This window comes from Lepeophtheirus salmonis, chromosome 5, assembly GCF_016086655.4.
Source record: "Lepeophtheirus salmonis chromosome 5, UVic_Lsal_1.4, whole genome shotgun sequence".
NCBI classification, from domain to species: domain Eukaryota; kingdom Metazoa; phylum Arthropoda; class Copepoda; order Siphonostomatoida; family Caligidae; genus Lepeophtheirus; species Lepeophtheirus salmonis.
In genome coordinates, this window is record NC_052135.2 from 5,753,516 (window position 1) to 5,778,391 (window position 24,876).

Consider the following 24,876-nt stretch of genomic DNA (forward strand, 5'->3'; position numbering starts at 1 on the left):
TTCTAACACCCTTTCTAAATATATTAATCGAATGACGCTAAAATTTTATTTTAACAAAATTATATCCAGCTCCGGGGCTGGGTCAGTTACTCCAGGGCCTCAGGCCCTGATTATAAAGTTATGATATAGACCTTTTAATATATATGTATAATATGGGCATTTTGGTACACAACAAAATAGAATTGACACGTTTATTTGTTAAGGTTGACAAAAAAACAATATTTAAAATATTCGAAGAATGCTTAAAATACCGTGTTCTTACAATCACTATTGGGCTGTGGTGGTGAGTAAGTTCTACCAAGAGGACAGGAAACATTGCTACTTTTGTAGAAAATATTTTTAAATAACTTATGTACATGCCTATCATGTAGGACATAAATTATATTTTTGAATGCTCCTTCTATAGGTTGATGAATTTGCACTGGCTAAGTATAAATAAAATATAAAGTTGTGATATGTGACAAGAACCTCACGAAAAGTAAATTATGGGTATTTTATGGATTCTCAATAATTTTAAATATTTAAAAATGGAAAATGTTAAAAACTTGGAATCAAGCTTAGTGTTGGATATTGAACATACATTTTTAAATCAATATAAAGGATATTATAAAAGTTAAACGTTATCCATTAATACATCCACATTTTTAAGCATTTTATTTATAGCTCTACTTTGCCTCAACTCTATTGCCCTGTTTCTATTGCCTGTGTTCCTCTCACTGACTCTGTCTCCGGAAGAAATAGAGTGAGATATCAAGACAATGGATTTTTCCAATATAGGATCCTTTATTAACAGTTCGTTCCTCTATCTAGATATTTAATCTTAACCAACGTATAGTGTCAAGTCACCAGCGGTGCACCGCTTCAACTCATCATGTTATCCGTTAGGGAAATATCAACTGCTCTATGGTTCTAGACTTGCGATTCCTATGTGGCTAAGAAAATTCTTTGGTTTCATCAGATTATGGGTAGTAATTTAATTAATTATTCTACCAAAAGACTCTAAATTTGGGATTCATTGCATGTATTTATGATAAACTTTCGTTTGCAAAGAGGAATTCACTTATTTGTCTCCTTGACTCACTTTTCCTGTTTCTTCAGAAAGTTTTTTCACAGGATCTTATCCTAATTTAGATGGTAATGTAAAAGAAGTTTAGCCCTCAGAATATGTATCTTTACCGACCAAGGGCTAAATTGCAAATAAAATGGAAGAGGTGATATCGTTTTGGATAAAGGTCTTTCAAGAGAATATGAATATATATGAATTATTATAAAATACTTAGTGAAGAATTATCAACTTAAATAATGTTCTTTGTATGACAGTAATTTCGAAGAAGTTTAAAGAAAGTTACCACACATTTCTTTCTACGGTAGTCAAGATAATTTAATTGAGGAAGAATTACTTTATTGCTAAATAAAGGCAACGACAGCAGACACCAACATCTATAAAGAATTTCTCATCATACAATTCATAGAAATATAAATACAATTTTGATCAGAGATATTGGATCTCTTGTCCAATGGAAGCAACTATCGATTTTCTAATCATTTATTATATATTTCTTAGCAATTTTGAATTTCTTACTCTTAAATCATACTTTTTATCAATTTTTCAATTATATTTTTCTTCATAGAATGGGAATATTGAATAATTGTATGATGATATCCAGATGGTCCATTAAATTTATTTTTGTATATTGAAATTAATTTTTATTTATTTATTTAACCTACATTTTTTTTATATCAGTTATTCAACTGTTATTCCTCTTCAACTGAATTCGAAACCAGTCAATTCAAGTTGACCTGTTCTGATATAAAAATTAAATTTGATTCTTAGCATCCAGTTTTGTTCATTTTTGAAAGTCTTAAAGATTTTTTTAATACTCTACAACTCAAAACATAGGGACAGATTTTGACTCGATTCTCTATTTTAGAGACTTGAGACATAACTTGATTACATAATGAAAACTCATATCTTGAATAGGACTCAAAAGTTTATAATAACGACTCGACTTGGACTCGAAAGTCATTTCAATTAATAAATTGCATATAACTTCATGTACTCTTAAAAAGTATCTTTTATTTTCTCAGGACTAGAAACTGGACTCGATAAAAATATTCATTCATTTGAATGCATAAGTAAATACTTGAGACTCGACTCGGACTTGCAGTATAAGGACTTTTGCACACTGTTGCCTGGCATACATCTTTATTTAATTTTCTATAAACTCTTTAATTTTTTCTCAAACAGATCTTCATATTTAATTTTCTATCAAGTCTTTGATTTTGTAAGCCAATCAAATGATAAGGAAGAGTAAAAATTAACCAATCAGCTGATAGGGCAAAGAGACCATCTTTTTCCATTGTATCTCTGCCCTATCGCCTTAAAAAAACTCGACCTCTTCCTTAAAGACTACACGAAAAACGATGCGGGCAATACCGAAGATTTTTAGGGCAATAAGGCATCGTTCTACAATGCCCAATCCTCCACCAAAAATTGACCAATTATATATCGTACTCGGACGTACCATTATTATATATTTTATTTCGATTTATTTGATTAATACTTTAAATAACTCCAGAATTTAGTCAAACTTGTCGATAGACAACATACATACTAAGACAAACTCGTTAATCCTCTTCGTAATTCCCTTTTTTAATTCGCATTTAATTCAATTTGTTCTCCCTAATTCCATTTGTACAATAATTGTTTTTTTTTTGTGCATTTTCGAATCTACAACACAGACCTTAAAAAATTTCTAAGACACGATCTTTTTTTTATGAAAAAAATCAACTTATTAGTGAAAAGACAAATTTGCCTTCCAGAACCCAGGAATCTGGTCTGATCAGAATGAAAAATAGTTCTAGGTACGTAACTAAGAATTCTGAACAACCATTATTTATGTCTAAAGTATATATCTGTCTCTATTTTTGAAAGAAAATACCTTATGGTTTTTATTAGCGGACATACAAACATATGTGCAACTATAATATTATAGTGTAGTAGATTTTTGAATTTAAATCCTATTTAGACAAATCTGACAGTATCTCAAATTTTAAACACTTAGAGCAAGTTAAATTTATGTAGAAAATTCAAATTACTCCCTTTTTCATTTTCTTGGCATATAAACTTTACTTTGAGATTGAATTTTCATAGTGATTTCAGTCGTAATTATCGTTTAAAATCCTATAGAGTATTGCAGTAGTACAAGTGCTATGCATCTGCAGACAAGTCGTGCCGGACGTTAAACACACAGCCCTAATAAGTACATTTTTTGCACTTGAAATATTATATGGTACAAAGCTGCTTTAATTTTTGATTCTTTCATTTATATTTGATTTAGACTTATACCAAATCATGAATCGCCAAAATAAATAAATATTTGTTTTGTTCATTATACAATATAAGAAAAAAAATAGAAGAGAAGAAAAATTTATACAGTCATGTGTATTTGACTACATAATCAGTACTAATCTTACCTGTACTCTCGATTGATTACTCTTAATAGCGGCCTCACACATGATGCTTTCATTTCCACAAACTCCTCCAAGATATCTACTTCTTGTACTGGGTAGCAACATTTTTGCAATGAGCGAATATAAAACTACTGATAGTACAAGGGGTAGAACGTAAAACAGTATTATATCCGTAAAGAACATAATGAAATATTCGGTTGAATCCCTACGTAGACGAAAACTACAGGTAGTTATTTCTCCATAGCCCTACAAAAAAAAAAGAATATACGTTATTAATCTTTTTATATATGCATTAGTTCGTTATTTATTCATTTAAAATTCAGTAATAACTTAAACAATACTGTGTATAATTGCACTATTTCGTATTATATGCATAGTGTCGGTTATACTATGGGTGGGCCAGAAATAAGAGAAAAATAGAAGGGCCTTTATATTTAGAATATGCCTAATCCTTGGGACTCTATTTTTAATATTAAAGCGGGAGTCCTGAAACAAATAGTTCCAATGCCCCTCTCTAAAATCAGTACGATATTTGTAGTTTGTAGTTTGTATATAGCATTTTTCCTGACGTCAGATATGACATAATAGACGCTTAGTGACGTCATATTGGAGAAATAGTTATTGAAATACTTTGTGGGGTCTAAAGAATTGCAGTAGATTTTAATCATAATATTGAGGTATCTAGGAGTACAACCCACAGGGAGTCCACTTTTAATGTTAAAGTGTAAGACTAGAACAAGCCTTTCCAAAACCAGCACTGTATTCGTAGTATGTGACCTCATATTTGAGAAAAAATTATTGAAAAATCGAGTGGGGAAAAGAACATTACAGTAGCATTTAATTACAGTTTCATCCCCGTAATTTTCAATTACAATTAAAAAATAACACGTTTTGTTTTTCTAAGTCTAAAAATGTAAGAGAAATAACAAAGATGCAACTCCTGTAGTAACTCCTCTGGGTTGTTGCTAGTGCTGTGAAGACTGCAGAGTTTGTTGACATCATCTTAAAACATCGAAAAGTCCATTACAATCCCATACAGCCAAGAAGAACCAAAACTTGTACAGAAACAATATGGCTGACTTCTGGCCTGCCAATTTTTGGCCCTCCTCCTGCCCGACCTCAACCTTGTAGACTTCAAAGTCTATGCGACTAGGAGAAAAATGTTTTTAATAATTCCATAACAATCAATTGTTTGGAGATTATGTCATGCTACTACAAGTTTTGAGTCCTTACTGTGTACTAATACAAAAATTGAAAATTTTCGTTATGTTTTTAATGTTCTTAAAAATGAAAAAAAAAATAATGATACGGATTTTTTTCATGACTTTATTCATTTAGAGAAATACTTAAAAAAATGAATAAAAAATAAACCTTTTTTTTATAATTAATTATCTAGGAAATGTAAAACATCTTAAAAAATATTATTGTTTATTATGTTATTTATAAATTTATTCTTAGCATACGTTTCATCTAAAAAATTGATAGTGAATAAATAAACTAAACAATGGCACAAAATATTAAAACTTTCAATTTCAGAGATTTTATTTTTACAAAAACTAGCCTTTTTAACACACATTTCCGTATACTATCTTAATAAAGTGGTTCTTTATATTTTCAAGAGCTTTGATTTCCTTTCTATACATTGAATTCCACAAATGAGAAGCATAGCTTAAAAAGGCATAACATTTGTTTCATAAAGGTTCTTCATCAGTTTCATATTTTTAGTTTTAAAACTTCTTTTAATAAACCCAAGTGCTCTGATTGCTTTTCTAACAATAATTTATTATATTCTACAAAATAGTTGTAGGATCTAATTATTTTAACTTGTCTTTAAATAATATTGATCATCCAATATGTAAAAACTAATTATATTCTTAGAAAAGTTTAAAATCCTTGAAGGGAGACAATTCGACCTTTTTATTTTTTCCACCTTTATGCGGTACTGGCTGGAAACAAACATATAACAAAATATACCTAATCCTCCTTTCTACTCTTGGTAAATCTGCAAATCAAAATTTGCTAACATTTGTTATACATATAAACATTTACAAGTAAATTGAATATGTAAGTTTTTCCCCCGAATTGTTTGATTGGTTCCTAAGATTTGGAGTTCTATATTTTTGTATCCCAATAAAAATATTTTCCAATTTTTTCCATCAAAATCATGAATTCCTATGCAGTTGATACCCAAAAAGGAAAAAAAAAAGTTGACTTTTTTGGATTTTTTTACTTTATGTTTCATATATACGAAGTATTTTATATATTAAAAATTGGTATCAGTGATAATGTTGACTATGAGTGCATTTTATTATTTCCAAATCTGAATGTATATTAATAATTGACTTGTGAAATTTATTATTTAATTCAAATAAAAATTAAAACATATTTATAACCCACAAAAAATATATATTCCCACATTCATGTAGGTGATACATAGAGTTCCAAGGAATCCAAATTTACCAAATTAAAACTAGATTAACAAAACAAACAAATTTGCTGTCAATTTTAATAATATATGTAAGATCATGGCTGCAAAATGTCCGAATATAAATACGAAATATAACGATAATCTTACATATTTTTCTTCCTCAGAAAGACTTTGTTTATTGAAGTTGAACAAAAGGCTCAGAAGATGCGACTATTTAAAGGGTGGTATGCACGAGGGTTTAAAAAAGAATATTCGACTTCTTATCTGAAAAACCAATCAAATAACTCGGTTATAATAAAATTTGAAGCTTGCATAATCTGCATACAGGGTGTCCACGATAAATTGGAACTATCTTAAAATTCAACCTGCTTGATAAAAAATGGAATTTGGAGTGTATTCGTTAATATGAAAAAGTTAGACTTGATATTAAACAATAAATTTATTCAACATGTCCTCCCTCAGCAGCCACCATCTTCTCCATCCTGCCCCTAAAAATTTGCATGCCCTGATGACTTCCGCGGAATCGACAGCATTCCACTCCCTCTTAATAGATCCCTTCAGGGCTGCGATGCTCTTGTGGCTGACCTTGCAAACCTCCCTCTCCAACTTCCCCTACCAGTAGTAATCACACGGATTGAGGTCGGGTGAGTTGGAGGGCCAGGTGTTGCGATCCCAGAAAGTGATGTCGTTGGATTTGAAGAGTTTAGTGGTCCTCATGGCGATGTGTGCGGGCGCTGAGTCTTGTTGGAATATGAGCTCCCTCCCAGCGGCCGTATCCTTCATCCAGGGGATGACGAACTCCTCCATGACTTCGCAGTACTTTATCGCGTTAACCCTTTCCTTGGGATTGAATAAGAAAGGAGGCATCACCTCACCGGTGCTGCAGATGACACCCAGGGTCATCACGGAGCCGGGAACTTTTTGGTGAAGACCGCAGGGACCTCTTCTCTCTCCTTGGCAAGCCACCTGTCATTCTGGACGTTGTAGCTTCTGTCGACAGTCCAGTTCTTCTCGTCGGAGAAGAAGATGATTCTTCCTCCATGGCTCTTCAGGTCATTGAGGAGACATTTTCCGTTGGTGAGCCTGGTGGCCTTCATGGATGCCGTGAGGATGCGCTGTTTGGCCATTCGGTATGACCTGTACCTGAGGTACCTCGTTCACAGCCTTGGAGACCTGCTGCTTGTTCACTCTACGATTCTTGGTCAACCTGGACAAGAAAGTCCCCGGTGAACCTTTGATGGACTTCCGGAGGCCTTCAAGGAAGCGGGGAGTGTGGATTCGGTCACTTCTCATGTTGTGGGCCTTGTGGCAGACCTTCCCCTCAACCTCCCAGGCATTGAAGACCCGATACACCGTGGTCTTGGGGTAGTTAAGAAGCTTGTAGATAGCAGAGGGATTGTGTCCCGCGAGAGCCAATTCGAGGATGGCGTCTCTCCTTGCTTGTTCCATGATGATTATTGTTTGTTGTCAAAACAATTGTGGTGGAAGTTATAGTGTATTATTCACGCAACCTTTTATATTAGTATGATTTAACCCCGAATATCCATATTATGGATCTGGATGAAGTTTAAAGTAGTTCCAATTTATCGTGGACACCCTGTATAAATTCTACATGGCTAAAAAGTCCTGGCCTTTCACTCATATGTGGCACTACTTTTTTTTGTAATTGATCTCATTTTCAGCTAGTACTCACTTTCAAAAGACATCTGTCCCAATCTCATGTCCGTCTATTCTTTAGTTCGTGAGTTATTGGGCTAAGTATGATTCCACTTTTGTTATTTTCAAAATAATGAGTCAAAACAATTTTGTGTTTTAACTATACAGTGCTTATTGATCGGAAAAAGTGTTATGGAAACTATGCAAACAAAATAGTAATAATGATTTAAAAAAAAAAAAAAAAAAGCAATTTTGAACGAAAAAAAAATATTTTTCATTGTTAAGCCTGAGACTTTTCCGATCATGTGTTTTACTAAATTTGATAAATTTTGGATGAATAGTATTTTATTCATTTGAGATATTTTAATAATCATTTATTAATTTTACCGTGCCCTTACATATAACGTTTTTGTTTCTTTGTTTGTTGATCAGTGACACGAAACGTATTTGTCAGCCGTCTAAAAATTCCTCATAATATAAGATTATTTAAAGTTAATAATATTTTTTCTAATCAAAATTCAGATTATATTTCTATAAATATAATTAATTATAATTATCTTATCAGCAAACGTCAATTATCATAGGTTTCATCATTCACCTACAACAAAAAATTAGCAAATGAATTTGATGTGTCAATTGATGATTTTGAATAATATATCCGCCCTTTAGATGTGTTTTATTCAATTATACAACGTCAATGATTAATTTATTACATTTTCTTTAGTAAACAAAGGCAAATGATCGATATGTTTTCATATTGATATCAATTTTGCTTGCACTTGGGATTTATAATAAATAAAATGCTATTTGTTTATTAGATTAATTTCATATCATGGTCAAGTTATTGAAAAAATATTGTCGTGAGTATTTACAAATTATAACATCAACTCAAGCTTCTTTCTATCCAAAGGGATGTTTCATTAAAATAATTTGTTAAGTGACTATGAGATTCATTTTAAGTATTCAGTTAGTACATAAAATTTTACTGAATTGAGTGAAATATTTGCTCTTTTCCAAAAATCTTAATAGTTGTAGTGAAGAGTATTTCAAAAGTAACATTGTTTCAATTTAAAAGTCATCAAGCGAGTAAAAACAATGAGATTTGGTAATTTGTATTTAGTTTCTGAGGAGTGAACTTCCTTTTCTACTACGTTCGATTATATTCAAAACCTAAAAGTGTGTGTATTGAGTGCTCCAAATGGCTGTGTCAAAAAGGTCAAATCGGACCCGTATGAGTTATAGAAAACATCCCAGGCAAATCCCCTATAGTTCATTAGGGCCCATGAAAGAAATCTTGGGATTTCACACCAAACTTTAAAAGAGCTATCAAGAAAGTGGCTGGAAAGTGCCTTGTGAGGACGGAGAGGCCACTTTGGACAGTAGTAATGATAGAAACCCATTTTCTCCGTAGCAAGACTCTATTGAATGAGTCTTTTTAGCTCTTTTGAACTTTTGGCCCCTTCTGCCTTGATGGTAACCCTCTGGACTACACCTTTTGGGTCCATATCCAGGGCAAATCCTGCATTGTCTGTCATACAAACTCCAATACCCTCAAAGTTACTGTCAACCAACACTGGAACGCAATGACAATCGTCTTGGGGGGGGGTATGGGGGTATCTGCAAAGGGTGTCAGGCTTCCACCACCGCCTGGAAGCCATAATTGGTGCTAAGGGCGGCTACAATAATGATTGAAAGAGCTAAGAAACACTTCTACTTATAGCAATAATTTTGTTGAAATCCTATTGTTAATTAATAAACTATATCTTGCTAAAGTTTAAGATTCAAAGTATTCAGAGTGTAATGGACTATTCAGTATTGTCAAATAGTTATTTTTAATACCTTGTATTGATTTTAGGACAAATATACGAGATTAAGTATCATTTTATAAATAAAATAATCCAATATTGTTTTTTTAATAAATGAAAGATGTAAACGAATTGCTGCTAAAAATCCAGTATCAATAATGCTTTCTAAATGTAAAAGGCCTCTACGTGGGTTTTTCTAACTACCTTGGTATTATTTTTTATTGTTACATAGCTAGGTATCATCTCTTATTGGATTATTTACACATATTTTATTTTAGAGAAATATATATAGGATGTATATATTAGCTTCTTACTGATTTTGTAAAGTTATGAAATTACGTGTGTATGTAAGGATAAAATAATTATTTACATAATACATTCACAAAAGCTTTTAGATATTGCAACCATTAAATAATTTTATGGCTTTGCACAATGGGTAATTGTCATATATAGATGTAACTCCTTAAAAATAAGCTCACTAATAGTTGAAAACGATAGAGAACCAAAAAATACGTTATTTGTTCCAAATTACAAAAATAAAATTATTTATGTGCATCATATATGAAATTTATCTAGAAGTTGAGTGCTTTTTATTTGATTTGATTATAGTTTTTTTATTACTCTTGGGAGGTTAAAATTTTTATCAATAAATCTTATAATGTTAGAACTAATGGGAAAAGTTGTTTTCATTTGCTATAATTTGAACTTTTAAAGAAGGATGAGTTCTTTTGGAAATTAAGGAACTATTCATACATATAGTTGCAATGTGATGTGGACATCACCATTCTCATATGATTTTCAAAAGAAAGTTTAATGTCAGTATGAAACAAAAGTTGACTTATTTTAATTTTTTTTAAAGAAAGATGTTATTTTGATTTTCTTTGCATAATAAGTTGATTTTGAGATTTAAAAGTCTTATGTTTTCTACTTGACTTTTAGGAATAATAAAATTACTATGGATAGTGAATATGGTTGATAGACAGTATGTACTCTATGCTTACATACAGTTTATACGTATTATTTCTACTCAAATAACCTCGAAGGAGCGTTTAAGAATTTTAAAGTTTCTTTCATTTTAACATAGAAAGCTTTCTAACAAAAAGTAGAAAAAAACAAAAACAATTTCCCAAGAAATTTTTAGTTAATTTAGATAAGAGGTCTGAGTGAAATGAGTCGTCAGAGTAATTTATTTCGATTTTCTTTGTACATTGGCTTTAATTATAGAAACTTGTTTTGTTTTTTTAAGTATAACTAATCAAGCTATTTTAATAGACTGCCATTATTTGTGGTGCGTAAACATTAAAACAATATATATAATTTATATAAAATATATACAGCTTAATTTTTTCAAAGACATATTTAAGACACTAAAGATATTTATATTCAAATTTGTGGGATGATTTAGAATACCCAGAAATTGTATTTCTAATTTTAAACCTTTGTTTGATTTAACAAGCTTAGGTTAGTCCCGATATAGTCCTTTCAAATAAAATATGTCAAATTCTTATTATTTTTATTGAATGGTAAATTTTGTTTCCTTCAAATGAAATTTACAACACAACCAAAATGTTAATAAAAATAATGTATTGATGAAAACTAACAATAGTTCCTTGAAGAATACAAGTTATAACTCAATTTTGAGAAAAAATCATCCTATTTTTTCTTTACATTGACAGACCACATATTGTAACTTTCTACTACTCTCTGTCATACTAAATTATACTAACACCAGTATGCCCACAAGTCAACAAACATTATTTTAATTTGATTGACAAAAAAGTTTACTGGTTACAAAATATTGATTCAATTTGTAAATAATTAACTAATTTAATAAACACAAAAAGTAATCGATCAAATTTTGACAAATATTTATACCATTTTTCAAACTTATTGACAATCTTATTAATGCATATGTTTGTATTCAAATATGATGTATTTCGTAGGCAATGCATACCTAAATATTTGCATTCAATATATTTTAAGTACATAATAAAACATAATACATCTTGTGTGATAGACTAAAATCAAGGGAGAGGGCCCATCCAAGAAAAGAAAAACGGTTTTAACGACGTGACCCATCCGTTCAGAATTAGATCCAAACCTATTTTAAAATTACAAGGTTGAAGAAATTACACTACACATAAATATAGTATAACAGCTCAATATGAATTTCGTTTTTCAATATGCGTTTATAGATTGTGTTTTTTTTAGTCAGATAAACTCATTTTTATTGATTGAAACAAAACATCAGCTTATTTGACATTTTTGCACAAAAAGACATGTGACAAAAAAAAACTTATTTTTTTTTGTTTTAACTGTCCTTTGGTTGCGTAGTAAAACTTTTTAATTATAAATGACGGGAATGCAGTCGTAATTAAATGCTAATACAAGTTTTGTGTCCCACACTGTACATAATTAAAATACCTTCCATTATCTTCTTAAACGTTTATTAATTTCTTTATAAATTCAAAGTATTCTTTTGTTTATGTAATTATTTCTCAACTACAGTTATAGTATAAATATGCAAAGAGAAGCATATGAAATTTTGTAGAGTATTTTAAATTGTAAGTGCAACTACATAATCATAATTAGTTAATGGTTTTTTATTGCCAAATATTTAAAGAAATCCGATGTATTACTACTCCTTAAATATAAATAAATGGATTCCTTCTTATTTGTTCACATTGAAAGTAAATATATATATTTATCCTTATCTTAAAGGATTAAGAAACACTTTTCTCCAGTAGATTAAATACTTTTTATTTGCTATTAATATTATCATTTGGTATACTAATACACCCAAATTTCAATACAAATAAGAAATGATGCAACCTATTAGAAAACCTTATTTTATTGTTATTATTATTTTTTTTGAATAATAGTACCATGAGTAAATTTGGGTTTTGTCAACCAACATCAAAATAGATACTTTAGCATGATTAAAAAAGTTATGTTCTATGTAGTTCTTAGAATTCTCAGAAGATATTAGGATAATTTTTCAGTCTTTGCGGTAGATAAGCACCCCCAAGGAAGTAAGACAGGGTTAAAAGAACAATGACTTTTTTAATTACGTATTTTTTGTTGATCAAACAAAAAAGTTGTATTTAGTTATTTCAATATGTGCAATAGGTAAGTTTGCATTGTTCAAAATTCAGTAAAGGACCATATAAGGATCGTAATATATAAATATTCCAAAAAATTTAATTATTATTTATTTTTTCTTTGTCCTTTTAATAATTAGATTTATTTATTGAGAGATTTATACAAATAAAAATTGCAATACAAGTTTGCTACATAATAGTATTACTTTTGGTTATATAATGTTTTCTCCTTTAATATAATAATAAGTTTATCCCTATAACACATTGGCCAAGCTGAACAAAAACAACACGTTTTTCCCTACAAAATTGGCTTTATTCATCAATATAGTCTGCATTTCAGCGCTGTTCTTACATTTCAATGCCAATTTTATAAAAAACTTAATGTTTTGCCTAAAAGATTCCTCAGTTTCAGAAATAACCTCTTCATTAGAGTAACATTTCTTACTGGCAAGCATTTCTTTAGGTCTGCCAGCAGCCAGTAGTTACGGAAGCCAATGGAAAGTAATGTAGATGCAGAAATAACCCAAAGTTCAATTAATGTAGTTTTGTCATTGTTTTGAGTGACTTGTTACACGGTGCGTTATTCTGGTGAAACAGCATTATCTTCTTCTTAAAATGGGGCGTTTTCCCCGGATTTCTTCCTTTAAGCGCTCTAAAAACGCTATATAATATTCACTGTTGATAGTATTTATCTTCTTAAGGGAAATAATGAATATCATTTCACTTGCATATCCCAAAATATCGAGACCATAACCTTTCCAGCTGATTGTTGTGCTTTTGGGAGCTTTGGACGAGGTTCACTAGTTTCTGCATCCTCGGTGTCTCTACGATCACTTTTGATGTCAGCAAACCAACTTTCAATTATTATTTCGATGAAACGAAGTCACCATCACACTTTTTAAGTAATTGTTTAGCTTCAATGGTATTTTTTGCCATCTAGAAGTTGTGGAAAATTAAAACACTAAATTATTTTTGGTTATTGTTGTGGAAATAATAAGACAAGCGTCACACTTAGTACAATAACTAAAGAACCCTTTGTCATAAAAATTCCGATAAAAAAAAGTTAGTACTAACTGAAAATCAGGTGAATTAACAAAATAATTTCACCTATGTGTGAAGCCAGGGACTTTTTGGCCCAAGTAGATAGGACAACTCATCGAAAAAACTAAATAATTTTGATCATGATTAGTTAATAAGCTGTTCTGATTTTTATTCATGTTGATCTTGCAAGAACAAATGCTTTTTATATTTTCTACAAATTGACACTTTTTTCTTTTTATCAAAACAACTTTATTTATAAATACCAATTTACACGTGATTGAATTAAAACTAAATTTTCTAAAAAACGCAATGATATATGCGTAAATATACAAGTATATGATTAACATTCTTCTTTTTTTCCCCACAACAATCAATCTTCACAAATTTTTAGGGACGGCATAAAACTCAAATATAAATAATTTAAAAGAACGAGCTATGAGTTAACGAGTTAATTATGACTAATGAGCAACTCGTAATAATGTAGCATCCGTATTTATTTCCCCCTTTCTTCTCCTCCGCCCACAAGGTAATCAGTAACATTAAAATGAAAACATAACAATAATTAACCAATAAAATCCAGATCTATGTTCATACTCGCTAAATACAACTAAGAATACAAGCGTGCACGTACGTGCCTATGTAGTAGTTAACTAACTAACTACAGGTAGCTAAGGTGGATGGGAGAGGAAAAAAATAGAAATAGTTGTTAGTGAAAATAATTACTAACACATCATTATATAGTGTTTCAAAAATCCAAACAAATAAAGTAATACACAATATAAAACCAAAAGTCTCGGACACACCATTCCTGTTGCATTAAAAGGAATTAAAAGTCCTGCTATATCAGTGTTAATTAAAACTCCCCGAGAGGCACCTTTTCTATTTTTGGTGAAGGGCTGTCACCTCTAAAACACAAGAGTCTAGAGCTTGCATATAACCTTCGACGCCAAATGTAGTCCCTCGTTGGTTCTTTGAAGCCGTATAGAAGATCATCTGGATCAAGGTTTCTTCCTATTTTCTCCCCTATACCCTTCCTCACATTCTCTATGATGTCTCGTAGTGTTCTACAGTTCCGAAATATATGAGAAATTGTCTTCACTTGCTTGCACTTCATACAGTGTGCCCGAGTGTCTTTAAAATTTCTTCCAGTAAAGGAAATCCCCGATGATATCCGATATTTCTGGTATATTTCCGTTGGATTGAGGACCGGGTACCAAAATGACTTGAGATATTCATCTTTATTTTCCGTCTTCAAGGTTGCTCTACCAAACTTATTTCTGAAATCATCCTTCGCCAAGTTGATCTTCACCTTTCTATTTGGGATGTTATATGAACTCCCCTTCCTCGTAATTGGGTTGAGTGTATATTTTCCAAGTTGATTTTGAACCATAATGATCAAGGGGTGAGTAGTCTCAATTTTTAAGACAGTGTCTATCTTTCTTAAACTAAGAGAACCCTTTACATTTGTAGGTATTTTTATTTTGAGAAGCTTACTCTAATGGAGAAAGGCCACCCTTCTAACCTCGAGCCAATACATCTTCCTTGATCTCTTTGGGTATGCATTGAATCTCTCTCCATTGTTAATATTTAAATTATTTTTCCCCATGTGCATTACTCTTTGCCACGGAAAAATATGCAAGGTTCCCCTCTTTTACCATGATATCAATAAGATGTTCCATTGTATCCCAATATCGATCATACCAAAGCTGCCTCGACACTTTGGAGTGAATAATCTTCTTGTCCCTAGCTTTTTAGGTAAACGAATTAGTTCCCTCTCTTTCTACCTCCATATTAGACAGCTGATATTTATTACAAAGCAATTCATCAGAAATATAGTCTATTCTCCTGCTTGATTTACATTTTTCATTTGACCTACTGAATGTTGACATTTAGTTGCCCGTTATATCCGCGAGATCATACAATTTATTTGAAATTGAAAGTGTAAAATTAAAACAGTAAATTGTGTTTGGTTTATTGTTGTGGAAATAACAAAAGTAACGTCACACTTAGTACAACAACTCAACTAAAGAACACCTTCTCACGAAATTTCGACAGATGTATTTTAAAAGTTAGTACTAACTGAATATCAGGGGAATTAAAAAAAATAGCGTCAAACATGTGTGAAGCCAGGAACTTTTCGGCACATGTGTTATATTGTAGATAGGACAATTCATCGGAAAAATCTAAATAATTTTGATTATCACTCATTAATAAGCATTAATGATTTTCATTCATGTTGATCTTGCAAGAACAAATGCTTTGTTATATTTTCTACAAATTGAAACTATTCAGTGATCATTGTTAATTCATTTCATCATAAAAAATGTATATATTTTCTTCTATTATTCTGTTAATGGTTCCTTAGACAATGACCTTTTTTTTACATTCATTAATCTTTATAATTTGTACTTTCCAATAATACATATCATTGAATTAATCGTATTATGTTTATTACGGATTGAGTTCATTAAAGATTGAACTTAAGTGTAATAGATTACACAAAGGAATATAGTTTTATTACTTGGACTTTGATAAATGGATTGAATTTGCCTTAGCAACCCCCAAACTGATATCCTTTTTTAGACTAATATATCTCAAAGACTGATTACATGATATATGTATATTTATATGTATTCTGACGTCATCTTTAGTTAAAAGATCAATTATAATTTTACAAAAATGAATAGGTGGAAAACGTGTTTATATAAGTTGAAATGAACAATATATTTCAATAAATGTAATGATTTTTTTTATTGGTTTGTTCAAATTAAATTCAAACCTCTAAAACTTTGGAGATGCTTTGTCACTCATGTGTAAAAAGATATGCAATGTAAATTTGAATGTCACTATAAATCCACTTTGACTATTCTTTCCAAAATCATAAATGGTTCAACTCTACATGGGATATCTTCTGCATATATTTGGTGGTCCATTGAAATCTAAACACTAACTAATTCAAAAACTAATTAAGGTTGAGTGATTGAAAGAAAAATTCATATTGCAATAAATTAAACCATGAACAATTAGTTACAAAACAAAACAAAACAAGATTTATATCACTGGTCATCATGTTAATGTAATTTTCTAGGTTTTTACTAAATAAATCGTTGGTCTACTACTGCTCTGTTTATGTTGATGAATTCAAATTGATAGTAGAAAATCTGTCATTATGTAATTCAACTCTATATGTCCATCCCATGACGGGTCCATCATCAACGTATGACCTTTGATGTTTCGATATACCTCGAAGCATACTTTTGTAGACCACAGGGTACTCATGAGTTTAACTCATGCAGTATAAAGGATCCCCTGCAATTCGAATATGAGGTTCTCAATCTTGCTTGAATTTACGTATCTTGGGGATTTGGCGATAAGCCAATGGGAGCGAGTAAGGTTTTGGTCATATTTTCTTTCTATTAAACTCAACCATTCCCATTACCAGAGTAACATTAAGACAATCATAAAATAAATTTGGGAAAGTCTAAACCTCTTTCCAGCATAAGGAACACAGCCTATCTTCGAGCTCAGACTTGTACTTATTTGTGAACAAATAGGGCGTTGCTATTCTGTAACGAACCTATGTATGTTTGGTGGGAGTCTGTGAAATGGGTTTTCAAAATAATTATTCGGTCAATGGAATCAATACTGTTGTTGTTCATGTTGAATCTTCTTATTCTTTTATTAACTATAAGTGATGAGTACTCTACATTAGAGAAATAAATATTCAGGTCTATTTTTTTTTTTTTTTCAAATTGGGAGGGTAATCATGCCATTTTTAGTTTATTTTAAAAGCATACCGGAAGGGGTTTAGATTTACTGCTCTAGTTATCTATCTAGTTAATTATTTTTGCATCAAGTTCCAATAATAATAATAACACTATTAAATATATAATATGATCTTTCGCATGTTTTTTATTCTTTTAGTATAGCACGCGCATATGCAATTATTTTCACGAGGAATGCTTTTCCAATATATCTATTGGAGAATCGTTTGTACTTATTTATTTGTTTGTACACGCACAAAAGGTATTTATAAGTGTTGATGCTTTGCTCAATATTGATCCACATATAACCATATATGTAAATATGTATGTTTATAGATATTCAGAAGGATATTAATATATTTATACTTATATTAAGTAGACATAGAAATTGATGTTAGGTATAACAGATATTGTACAAATATAATGATATATGTACTACATTATATATTCATTTTTATTCGTACAAAATGTATATGAATTTGCATATAGATTGAGACGTACTGAAAAAAAGATATACTAATATGTAATTCCGTTTTAATTGGAGATCATCAATAAATTAAATAATTCGATTGGCTGATGGCGACCAATCCAAGCGTCAAGGGTGGATTTAAGATTGAAACAATCATAGCGAAGGTGCTCTTTATAAAGTATGGTGCTAGGTATTCCGGCTCAACTATGCCTAGAGGTTTGGAAGAGCTAGTGAAGATTGTCTTTAGAATTATTGGTGTTTTTGACGAGAGAGGAGCAACGGTGGGTTTGGAATTGTAAAGAAATAAATAATAATGCTTATAAGCATCTTTTCTTTAGAACTGGCTTGTGATCCTCGTTGGATCTACAGGCTCTCATTTTTTATTTTTTTTCCTCGTTCTATTTTTTTTTCTTTCAAGAGTAGTGAAAATGAATTATTTATCATTGTATATAATATGTAAATGATAATTTAATGAAGCTTTAAGTTAAGTTGTGGTGGGGTATATATATATGTATATGTGTACGGTTATTGCATGAAATAAATGATATTATTATAACAAATAAATGAGATAATAAAATTACAATCAAAATATTATTTCGTATTTGTCAAGTCAGGTATTCTTTGTTTTTATAATGATTGTTTTTTATGGCTTTATGCCAAGTGAATTACATATTGAATTAAATTAATTAATCAATGATAAATGTTCCATTTGTGCTTAATGTTGCGCACGTAGAATCAAAAATAAACTGCAGCTCCATTGCACTTTTAAAGTGTTTTTTGTTTTTTTAATAAATATATGAACAATGTTGTATAAGTGCATATTTTGGTGGTAACTATAATTAGCATAAAAATAAATGAAATAAATCAAAACATAATTTAACCTAGCAAAGAAGAAAATTAGGATGGAAATCTTGTACAAATGATTTATAAACAATAATCAAACTTATTTTTAAGCACAAAATCCAAAACTAATATCAGTCATCTGATTTTGTAAATATCTGGGATTATAGTAATTCGGGTCTATTATCGTACAGTGTCATTTTTTATCCTTAAAACAATCTCCAAATTAAAAGTAGGATTAATAAAACTTATGTAAAAGTGTTTTAATGGATTATGTATCTTGGTTTGAACTCCCTATATATTTCCATTTTTATGCTGAAAAATGATTAAAACTACACTTTCTTTCCATATAATTTATTCATAATACATGGGGATAATAAATATCATGACTTATGTTATAGAAAAATATTCAATTTATAGTTAAAAAAAGGTTTATTTAAGAAATAGGCATCTCCTAGGATTTTGTTTCATTTTGTTGTGATCTCATTTTTTATGAAGGAGTACATGTAAATACTCAACAATAAATATCATTATATTTTTTTCCAATTTCAATGCCAATTTCATGAAGTCATGCCTCGTAAAAGGAAGATCGAAGCTATCGAAGGAAGATACTTCCAATTTTTTCATCCATTTCAAGAGATGTTCGAACTCAGAGAACTAAGAGAATAGAGTATATTCGCACCTTGGGAATGAGATATATTGATCAAAACCATAGAGCGATCCATCGATAATTTTAATATTTCGAAATGGGATCACTTATAAAATACAATAACGAAGAAATATCTTTGGGGATGCATATTTTTTGTTCGAAAGACCAAATTCCTTCTATGGACAAACAACTCGATTACAAAAAATGAACAAATAATAGTTTTACTTTAAATTTTTGACATTATATCACAAATCATATACCATAAACACATGTCAAGATATTTTTTCTACATCGAAGATTAAAGAAGACAGTATAGCGTTACCCTCTGGTCTCCAAATATTTTTTGATTATGTTTAGTGGCTACGGAAATATATCTCGTAAAGTTGAAAGTATGGAGTGTTCATATTTTAACGTTGCACCTGGTAGTTTACCGAAGTATATCTATGAAATATTGGACAGCATAAGCAAAATACATATGTATGACGTCAAATAATAAAATTGGACATTTTCCATTTCCTTGATTTTGTTCAATTTTGTGTTAACTCACCACATATGTTAATATATTTATTTATGATGAATACATTGGTTGGAAGAAAAATTAATTTTGTATTTTTCGCTTATTACAATGCTTTATAACAAATGTTACAACCATCCTTCATAATGCCCCTGCCGTTGAAGACCTTGTCCCTTTTGTCAAAAAGTTGGACCATCTGCAAATGATTCAAAATACTTGTATAATTGATGTTCAGCTCCTGTCATGAAGGTCTATCTCGATATTTTTCATACTTTTATCGTCATTTTCGACAACATGCCTGCCAGTGCATGGCGCACTTCTACGACAAAAAACGAAATCGCTCAAGCCACTGTTGTGCAACCTGAAATGAAAAAGTATCAGCCCCCTTTACATTGCAAATTTTTTTAGTAACTTGATACGCTTTTTTCCATTTCTTGTAATAAATTTGTAAAATATGGCGAATTTCGTCCTTTGAGATCTCCATAATCGACGCACTATATCGGCCAAGCACAATATTGTCAAAAAAAGTTTGTAGTATTCACTCAACCCCTTACAACTATATATCATATGATCCAGTGTGAACAAAATAAACATAGTTAAAAAAAGGGTAGAAATTCGGAAATTACTTTTTCCTCAACCTATTATAAAATATATTAGCTACTAAAATTTTGAACATACTTTTCTTCAATACTGTAAGAAATATTTAAAAACCAGTTTTTACGTTAAAATAGTAATTAAAATCTTCGAGATAAAGAAAACTATTTTTTGTATCACTCTCATTACTAAGTATGAAAATGTATCTGTCTTTTTGTAGCTAATTCTGCAAGAAGATGGATTGAAAAGTTCAAAATAAAAGCTTGGATATCGCAAATAAAGATAATCATGCACGCGACAAGAACTAATAAAAAGTCAATAGCTCAAGGGATGGAGAAGAAGGTAAATAAACCAATATCAAGGATGTAGAGTTTTGATGAAAATGGAGTATTGATTAAAAATATATATAAGGAACTAGAAGTGCAGCACGTTTACCGAATGAAAGGAAGGAGAAACAGAAAATAATGGAAGAAAAAAGTTGCAAAATTTGTGTATTGAACTTTTTGAAATTTAGTAACAATTATTTCATTATGAATTGCAATGTTGATTTTTGTTTAATAACCTATGACATTATTGTTGGATAATTATGTAACAAATACTGCAGTAGTTAGTCTTCAAACAGTCCAAAAACTTTTATTTTTGTACTCTGAATACTAATATGGATTCTAAATTGATTAAAAAAACTAGTTTCATCGGACTTTTAGTATAAAATGTTTATTTTATGAAAAAATAAACTAAAGCTTTTAATGTAAAAAAATAGAAAAAGATAGATTGAGTAAGCTTTTTCTATCTTTCACTTGTAACATTTACATATTTCCAACGATTATACTCCAACAACAACAACATACAATTTACAAGTATAAATTTATCTTAGAAAGATTAATATAAATGTATGCATATCCATAGCCATCTTTTTTAATGTTTGATCCAATATTTTAATAAGTACTAAATGAAGGTGAAGAAACTATACGGTAGGTTTTTAAATATCCTTAGTGCTTTCAGAGTCTTAGTGCAGTCGAATTTTAAAATATCTGTCTGATATAACAGATGGTAGGAAGTTATTGACGCAATTTCAAATTCAATTTGTCCTTTCAAAATATAGCAAACTATTTAACACTGTGCTCAATGCTTTAAAAAATTATCAGGCTCTGCAAATTCTGAAAGATTTTCTTCTGATCAATTTGAAGGGATTCACAGAATGAGCAATCTCTCCAATTATATTCCTTTGATTATTGAGTTGCAAAGTTAATGCTCCAGAAAAATACATCATCAATAGATAATGCTATGTTAAATTGCAAGGCATTTATTACAGAGAAACAGAGACAGTTGAAACCTATACAAAAAAGGAGAATTAAAAGGGATTTTATTGCTACAGCTGCTCACTATAGTGTTTTCACGATTAAAATTCCAGATGATAACATCTCAACTTGGAAGTTTGCGCGAGATCTGATCAAATTTGAGCATTCACTCTCAGCAAGATACTTGATGGTTTTGTTTGTTGAAGATCATTTGTAATTTTAATGAGCTCAATTTTTTTTTTGGTCGAGATAATCCTTTGTTTATTCTTTCGATAATCTAGTTGTGGTTTTTAATGCTATTTTATCATCGTTTTAAAAATGTGTGTTTAATTCTATTATAGTCATTGTTGTTCTTTTGTCTAGGAAAGTAATCATACAATCTTATTTTTAAATTATATCTGTAAGATACTACTTCTGTAGATGAATAAAGAGGGGAAAATATTAAGAATAATTGCTCGTGCATGAAATATCCTTATAGTTTTGCTTAATTATTTCCATTGGTACACAAAGGTACTTTACTATCTATTAAATATCATAGGTACAATATTAGTAGTGATGAAAATCGTGTGTAAGAACTACATCTTTTGTTAGTCAAAGTTGGCCTAATATCTTGATATATACTTATGTACACGTTTAATACAAATAAATTGTCTATGGATTTTTTTATATTTATGTATTTTGGAGACATCAAACCCATATGTACACAAATATATTTGGCTTTTCAAATATCTAAATATAACAGAAAATTTACCATTCAACAAATTCAATGGTTCATTTGATATTGAACGGTTTCTAAAGTCAATTAAATTGACATTATATATATATAAGCAAACGATGTATCAATTTACTTCTTTTTATTACTAAACACACAACATATTTGGCTTTGTAGAATAACAAAAGATCATAAAGTTTTTATCCTTTGGCATGAATACGCAACATATATTTGTTGATTTTAAAAATAAATACACACACAATATTTTGTAAAACAACAGCTTGACTTCATTGTTCCTAGTTTTACTTATTATATGTCGGTGTACTAACCAGAAAGTCTTTATTTTTAATGATTTTTTTCCATTAAAGTTTATCTTTTTATGAATCAATTCAGTTTTTACGTGACATTCAGACTCGACATTTTTCAATATTTGATCCATATTTTCGACTATTGGCCATCCAGAGCATGGTGCGTCTTTGTCTTCAAAATTACTGAAACGGAATCCACGAAACCAAAATAACGAATGATTGGCTGTTACACTATCAGAATAAAATCACTAATCACATGTTCAGCCACTTGGCTTGCGTTTTCGCCTTGCTGATGTCCATCATTGACGCTTGATCAAACAATACTGAGTCAAACAATCACATAATTTTTATTTCGATGGCCATCCTGCATAAACCCGTCGCACTTATACAATGCCAAATACACATTACTAATGTCATCTATTGGAAAAATAATGGATTTCCTTTTTCTCACCTATTATTCTAAATTCATAGATATAATTATTCTTTGGATTCCTAAAAAAATACGTACAATGAAGAAAAAAAACTAAGTTGAACATTCCTATTTCTCTATTAATTTTTTATTCCAAAGACCTCTTTCGATAAAATATTATTTGTTCGGTCTCGGGCAAAATTCTTCATTGCACCAATTTTGACCTCGTGCAATTTTCTTGATACCCAAAAAAAATAAATTATTTTTTAACTTATATGTTGAAATGTATTTTTTTACATATGCAATAATCCCGTTGGTAAGTGTCATTAGATATTAGTATGATGTTGCGTCAGCCAAAACGCTAAGTAGGTAATTAGTAACTAGAAGAAAAAAAATTATCCCAAAATATTTTTTTGGGGTTGTAGTACTTTTATGATAGGCTTTTCACTGGATAAAATTATTAATGGAAAAACGTAGCTCAATGGGCAATGCACTCAGGAAAAATTATTTTCTTTAGCATCCCTGTGGTTCTTAGAGAAGGACATATATATTATGTAAGTATATTGATTTAAGAGAAGATACCTAGGTCAGATGTAGTAATATCAAGGCCCCAAAAAACGGATATTTTTATGTAATCAATAGTTTTAAGAATTGCTTTATTCTTAACCATTCCAAATAGTAATCCTGTAAAGTTTTGACGATTTACCAATAATTGGATGACAAAAATTATAAATCATGAAAGGCTGTAGGTGGCACAATATTAAAATAGACTGAAAAAAATCATTGATGGTATTAAGTTAGAAATTTGATTATAGCTCTTTATTGACTTTGCTGAGGACTAAATAGTCCCCCAAATAGTAATAGATACCTTGGCTGCCAAAATTATATCCTAACAACCTAGATTATCCAAGATTAACAAACTCATCATCTTAATAAGTGGTGTTTTTTTTAAATTTTGGGATATTATTAAGACCAATCATTTAATCAATTCCATTATCTCAGTTGACGTAAAGAAAAATGAACAGGGTTAACGTTGAACAGTCCAAATTTATTCGTAAAACCATTAAAAATCCCTAGCATGAATATCATTATAGCAGTTGAGCTCTCTTCTATTCAAACTGTATAATTACAAGAATGTCTGCCCCACAATGTCAGACTATCATCAAAAATATATTTTTGCATCTTCTGGGTAGGACGTTGAAATATAAACAATCACACCTTTTAATTTCAACAAGATATATTTTCGTAACCATGTACACAAAAATATTTGGAGACCAGCTGTATCAATATATTGTAAACTTTAATCTTTGATTTAGCCCCTTCTAGCGTCCATGATGGTCTTAAGACGGCTCGTGAAGTCTCGGTAAGTCTTCCTTATCTATTCTTTTGACATAATGGCCCAATGTTCATTTATTGTGGCCTTCATGGTGATAATGTTACCTGTCTATTAGGATACAGGCCCAGAAATATACACAATTCCAGAGAAATTGATGTTATTGCTCAGCCATTTTTGACTAGCTTTGGCTGCGTGGGTAGGAGAGCCGTGTTTTTGGCAGACAACATTGTCATCCGAGAAGTTAGCCCCAACCCAACGTAGGAAAACGCCTCCAGATTTTATTTCCAGCATGAAGAAACAAGTGGATCTCCACGTCGCATTCCGACTCATCTTGTCGATAACTTAAAAAAATACTACAAATAAAATTTATAGACATTGTTATGAAATGTTCACTGTGACTAATTTTATTTTTGTTAAAATGTCACCAAATTCAATTTATAAATAGCCTAGCATTCAGATTTCACTATCGCAGTAGATA

At 30.4% G+C, this 24,876-nt stretch overlaps 1 protein-coding gene across 1 annotated transcript in view; it reads right to left on the reverse strand.

Annotated features, from left to right (window-relative positions):
• Window positions 1-24,876, reverse strand: part of LOC121118963 (thyrotropin-releasing hormone receptor-like) — a 298,046-nt gene that overhangs the window by 146,999 nt on the left and 126,171 nt on the right. The window contains exon 2 of the mRNA XM_040713570.2: window positions 3,478-3,720. Coding sequence (XP_040569504.2) covers window positions 3,478-3,720 — 243 coding nt within the window. The remainder of the gene's footprint in view (window positions 1-3,477; window positions 3,721-24,876) is intronic.